Source organism: Melospiza georgiana, chromosome 8 (genome assembly GCF_028018845.1).
Source record: "Melospiza georgiana isolate bMelGeo1 chromosome 8, bMelGeo1.pri, whole genome shotgun sequence".
Taxonomy (NCBI): Eukaryota; Metazoa; Chordata; class Aves; order Passeriformes; family Passerellidae; genus Melospiza; species Melospiza georgiana.
Window position 1 is genome coordinate 18410116 of NC_080437.1, and position 6000 is coordinate 18416115.

Consider the following 6000-nt stretch of genomic DNA (forward strand, 5'->3'; position numbering starts at 1 on the left):
CTTACCTGTTTATGGAGGAGACGCTGGGGACCGTGTCGTTGTCGCAGATGCCCTCGGCCAATAACCTGTCCCGGATCTCCCAGGCGAACATTGTCGGGTTTTGTCTTTTGTACTCGGCGATTTTATCCACTACTTTGGGGGTGGCCACTTTGGGTTTGGAGCCTCCGATCACGCCGGGCTTGATGCTTCCCGTCTCGTAATACCTGCACAAAAGATGGTCAGTGCTCTGCCATCCTCGAGCACCTAGAGCCCCAGTGGCCCCCAGAGCGCCCCGCGGACCCCTGCCCCATGCCCCACCTCGGTTTCGGCCCGCGGGTGCGCGGCCTCGGTCCGTGGCCGCTCGGGCGCTGCATATCGCCGCTCCGCGAGGCGCCAGGCGGCACGACCTGGGGCTAAGGCAATCCCTTCGTCTCTCTAGGGCTCGCTCTCCTTTTTTTTTTTTTTTTTTTTTTTTTTTTTTTTTTTTTTTTTTTTTTTTTTTTTGGGTTTGATTTTTTTCTCTTTCCCCCCACCTTTTTTTTAAATTTTTTTTTTTCTTTTTTTGGTATGTGTGTGTGTATGCTAGAAGCGAGGAGCGCTGCCTCCCTCTTCCCCCGCTTTACGCGCACACACTTCTTTTAGGCCCTGGGGTCGGGAAATTAAACAGAAACCCTCTCGCCGCTGCAGCCGTGCGGAGGTTAAGGCCGCCGAACGCGGGATCGGGCCGGGAAGGGGGCGTGGGGAGCGGGCAGTGGCGGGCTCGCACTCCCCCGCCTGCATCTCCGGGCCGGCCGCTCCGAATCGGGGCGCTGGCCGGGCTGCGGATGCAGAAGAAGGGTTTATCCCGGCCCCGGGGTGCCTCTAAAGCGGGTGCTGGTAGCGGGCAGCGCCAGCCCGCGCCCCGCTGTCCGTGAGCTCCGCTGGCCGCAGCGTTTCTGTGCCGGCCCTCGCCAGGCACGGCGGCTGGGGCACTGCCGCCTGTCACAGCGCTCCGCAGCCGAGCGGCGGCCCCGGGCCCGGGCTCTGCCCCTGGGGATATTGCACACCTCATTTGGCGGTGATCGGTTACCGCGGGCTTTTATTTATTTATTTGTTTGCCCCGTTGTTTGTTTATTTACCCGTGTATTTGGTAAGGCTGCTTACGGCTTGTTGTGAGTTAGGATTTTTTTTTTTTTTTTTTTTTTTTTTTTTTTTGTTCCTGATGGATTGGGGATTTTTGGTCGTTCTTTCGTTTTGTTTCTCCCGTCCCTTCTCTTTTCCGCCCTCCCACCCACTCTTCTCGAATTATTTTGTCCTCCCAGGAGTTTTCAAACACCGCCGGTGAGGGAAGGGGGGAGGCGGGGGAGAAACACGTCCTTGCCAGCTGGAGGAGGGGGCCCTGCTCGGCCGCGGGCTCCCACTGTGCGAAGGTGCCGGGGCCGCTCGGGGTCGTGGCGGGGAGAGCCCGGTGCCGCGGGAAGGGCGGAAGGTCATACTGGAGCGGGGAAGGGATGCAACGTTGCGGTCTCAGGGGAGGGGAAGGAGCTGCCTCTTTCCTTACCTGCCCAAGATCTTGCTGACACAACCGTGGCTGACCCGCAGCTGCCTGGAAATGTCACAGGGTCGCACCCCCTGGTGAGCCAGCTCCACTATCCTTTGTCTCACCACGTCAGGTAGGGGCCTGCCGTTCACAAACACCCCCCCGAGCTGGTTCACACCCCCGTGCCCTGCTGGGGAAAGAGAAATAAAAAAAACACAACAACCCACGCACACCAGAAACACACCGTTAGTCGTGGATTCTTTACCACTCGCACTGCAAATTCTCCAGTCATTACAAATGGATGGAGGTGATGGCAGGGGGTCGAGAGTGGGGAACAGGACGTGGGGAAGCGATAGAAGATAAAGAGGGAGAAGGAGAGAAAGGATCTAAAAACAGGGAGAATGAGAAAATGAGAGAAAGAGCGAAAGAAAGAGCGAAAGAAAGAGCGAAAGAAAGAAAGAGAGAAAGAGAGAAAGAAAGAAAGAAAGAAAGAAAGAAAGAAAGAAAGAAAGAAAGAAAGAAAGAAAGAAAGAAAGAAAGAAAGAGAAAGAAAGAAAGGAAGGAGAGGAGGAATGATGCAAAGATGGAAAGGGAAGGCAGAATGAATTTTCCCGAGACGGAGGAAGATTGTTCTCCACCTTCCCGCACGCCACCCTCCCTCCCCGAGCCGCTCTCGTCCTGCGGTCCCGATCGGGATGCCGGAGCGGTGGATTCTCACGGCCATTGTGATGGGCCGAACATGGAAACAGAGCAGGGCAGAGATGCACTCCCAAACTCCAGAGCTCGACCTCCGGGCGGACTCTGCCGCAGTCCCCTTTCTCTTTACTCCTGGGCTTTTTCTCTCATTTTCTTTCCAGGATTTTCTATCACGTTGTCAATTACAGTTCCTCGCGAACTCCGCCCTCCCTCACCCCGCGGCATGTCTCCCATGCAAGCAGTCCTATCCCGTTATTTTGGGATGCGAGTTGAAAGGACTCACAGAGAAAGAGAGAAAAGGAAAAAATCGAGGGAGGGAGAGAGAGAAAAAAATATTTTGAGTCCCACAGCTGGTGTTCCTTTACAGGCAGACTTTCTCTCTCATTAGGTTTCGATGTTTACAGAAAAAAAAATCCAGAAAAAATAAAATAACAGACCCGTACTGTTTCGGGTTTGGGTTTGATGTTTTGTTTTGTTTTTTTGTTTTTTGTTTTTTGTTTTTTGGTTTTTGTTTGTTTGGTTTTTTTTTTCACCGTACAAATCTAATTCATGGAGAATTTAAATTCTCCGTTTTGTTCTGTTCCCCCCTTTTCAGGCAAAAACCTGCTCTCGCTCAGATAGCACTGCTAGGATGGCTTTTTTTCCCCCCCTATCTGTCTTTCTCCATTTCTAGAAATAACTTGGGGAAAAAAAAATAAGTATGCACCTGCTAAGAGTGGACACGAGAAACGGAGTGGCGGAGATTAAGGGAAATATCTCCTTTTGGGACGCAATAAGACAGTTGGTCGTGAATCAGACGTGTGCGTTCGAGCCGAGAGCAGCTCGCCGTTGCCAGGGCACGGGGAGATGCCCGCTCGCAGGCGGCACAGCTTTGCTGGCGCTGCTACCTGAGCAGTGGAATATCCAGCTGATATAGCTGTGCAGTGCACTCTGTATTAAAGCTTTCCTTTCACACAACCCTAACCTCCAGTATTTTCCTCTCCAAGAGATCTTAGTTCGTTTTGCAGTTTGCTGAAAAATGATCTGTTTGTATTTTCGTTGTGTTTTTTTTCTCTCCTGCTTCTGACACTGACTTATTGGCTCTGAACTTAGTGGAAACTCTCATTGCCCTGCGATCGATCCAAGTCCTTTCGTACAAATAGAGTTTTTCCCATCTCCCCCACCCCTTCAGTAACACCTTCACACATCCCCTCCCAGCCCCACCGGCCGGGGCGCCGGCTGGCTTCCCCGTCGTTTCCCGCTGAACCGGGGTTATGTTTTGCATTCTTTTGTTAGTCTTTTTAAAAACATATTTAGGGTTTCAGAGGGGACGGGGGATATTTATCTTCTTCCACTAAAACCCGCGGGTATATATTGTTGTGTTATTCCTCCATTTGTTCAGAACCCCTTCTGCACATGTTGCCTCTAAAGTTACAAGATAGCAATTTCTTCGGCAACTCCACGATAAATAATTCAAAGCACCTATTATAACTCGCATTACAAAGTATTAAAGGGCAACAGATGCGAAAAGATTAAAAATTAATAATTCAAATTATTGCAGTCCGGATATTTTTCACACGAGTTTGTTTTGTTCTGCCCCGTGGTTTTCTAAGATTCTTTCTATCAGAGCAGTCAGATATTTACGTGCATTTGTCTGCATGTGAATGCCGGCATCTGTGTGTGCACAGGCTCAGTCGTGCCGCTGTGGTACCGACCGTGTGTGCTGTCTGTATGTCAGAGCCTGTGCCCGCATCTCTTTAAATTGCTTAATAATATCCAGGTCTGTAGCTCTAGAAATACACTTTAGGAAACGAATCAAATGTTGATGGGGTCTTATTGTTTTGTTTAGATTTGGTGTTCTTTTCCCCTAATCGGAAGCCAAAAATTGGTGGGGAATCTCCCTGGAGTTTTTAAAAAATCAGCGACAGGGAAATGCCTCTTTGGTCTGCTGACATGTTTCGGATCGTACTGGAGCTGGAATTACTGACATCGCGTCTGGAAACAGATCGCACCGCTGAAAACTAAAAATAATGTCTAAAGCACAGGGTGTTTGCTGTTAAAGCTCTTTGGAAATCAAACCTCACATTTTAAGCAATGTATTCTGGAAATCAGTTATTAGGAAACAGAAAGGCAATTACCTACATCCGCGTTTGGGGATTTAATCTTAGGTTTGTATTTCTGCACCTTCCTTCTCAAGGCAAAATCGGGATTTTTTTTTAAAGTTCGAGCATTTCCATTTTCTATCTTTTCAATTTGTGTTTTATGCAGCGGGCAGGGCGTGTCCTCAAAAGTTTCGGTGTCAAAAGTTACAAATTACTCTTAATTATTCATTTCCTGACTCAACATACTCTCAATCTCGGTTTTCTGTTTGTATTTTTTCTTCTTCAATTTAAATCTCGGAATTATTGTCTCTCCTGCAGTTTAATTAAAATCACTGGAAATTCCTTGTTACAGTCCCTGGTAAAAGAGGCTTTTCACGTTCCTTCGTCCCCTTCTTAAGAAAGGCTTTTAAAATTGAAAATGTAGCACGAATGCCCTTTCCTCTGTAGCAGGAATGTATTTAAAATTCACACCGGGTATCTGGTAAATAAACTAGGAGGGATCGTGACTTCTTGGGAGCCTCCAGAGCCATTTCATCTCCCTGCCATACAATTGTCCTATTTTTTCCCGCAGTCCAACCTTTCGCCCAACGAAAACGACTCACAGAACAGGCACCGACTAACCCGCCATTAATTCGAAACTGGCGTCTTCCCTGTCTGCCACCGAAATCCAAAATCAAAGCAAAGAGCATCGCATCGCGGGGAAATCTGGGGGGTTAAAGCCGCGGAGCGTTGCGGGGAGTCCCGGCCCGGCTGGGCACGGACAGGGAAAGGGCCCGTCCCGGGGGCTGGCACGAGTGAGTCAGAATAAACTCTTGTTGTCTGAGGGGCGATGGGGAAAGTGTATTTGCAGAGCATAGCTCCGGTTCGGAGGGGGCTTTCCCTGGCGCGCTCAGGGCACGCAGCGCAGGCACGGCAGCGCTCAGACCCCTGCCCTCGGACTGGGGGTGCTGGCCCCCGCCCCGCTGCCGGCACGGAGCTCTGCTCCCCTCGGCTCGGGGCTGCCCGGCGTCCTTGCTCTGCTGCTCGGGCCGGCAGCCTCCGTCCTGCCTCCTGAACGCCTCTCTAAGCCCGGCATCGGCCAGGGTGAAAAGGTGGACCTGGAGAAGGATCAGGTGAGGAAGGATGGCTGGGGAAGGAGGAATGAAAGGATGAGAAAGGGACAGCAGCGGAAGGAGCCGGGCTCCAGTACTCACGGTGCATTGCTGAGAAGGGGTCTGCTTTGCAGTGCATATCCATGGGGAGGCAAAGGAAGGGGAAGAAATCGGCTGAAGCCGCCGTGTCGCCTCTAAAACTCAACTTCAAGACTTAGGGGAGAAAAAAAATGAAAAAAAAAAAAAAGAAACAAAACAAAACAAAACAAAAAAGCACACGAGGAGAGGAGAGGAGGGGAGCGGCGGGATGCGCTGGGCCCCCGGCCCGGCGGAGCGGGCAGCGAAGTACTTTCCGGGGGGCGGGAGGGCTGCGCCGGCCTTGGGGGAGTCAGCAGAGTCCGTGGGAGCGAGGGACTGGCGGCGCCGGGGGGCAGGTGGGTGTCATGGCTGGGAGGGCTCAGAGCATCCCCGGCGGCGGGGAGTGGGTGCCGGAGCAAGGTGCGGCCGGCGGCCAGGCGGCTGAAGGCGCAGGAGGACGCGGCTCTCCCTCCTCCTCCTCCCGCGGTCCGGGGCTAGTTCATTTAAGTTCAGAGCAGAGTAGCAATCCCCGGGAAAGCGGCGAGCGGCGGGCGGG

At 51.7% G+C, this 6000-nt stretch overlaps 1 protein-coding gene across 4 annotated transcripts in view; it reads right to left on the reverse strand.

Moving 5' to 3' along the window:
* PAX2 (paired box 2) overlaps window positions 1-5571 on the reverse strand; it is an 82787-nt gene extending 77216 nt beyond the window's left edge. For 2 of the 4 annotated variants that reach the window (XM_058028615.1, XM_058028614.1), the window contains exons 1-3: window positions 5469-5511; window positions 1520-1685; window positions 6-203 (exon numbers count right to left, since the gene is read on the reverse strand). In XM_058028615.1, coding sequence (XP_057884598.1) covers window positions 6-203; window positions 1520-1685; window positions 5469-5511 — 407 coding nt within the window. Of the gene's footprint in view, window positions 1-5; window positions 204-1519; window positions 1689-5468 lie in introns of all 4 variants that reach the window. The other 2 variants (XM_058028613.1, XM_058028616.1) reach the window with 2 other exon arrangements.
* Between the last annotated feature and the right edge of the window lie 429 nt (window positions 5572-6000).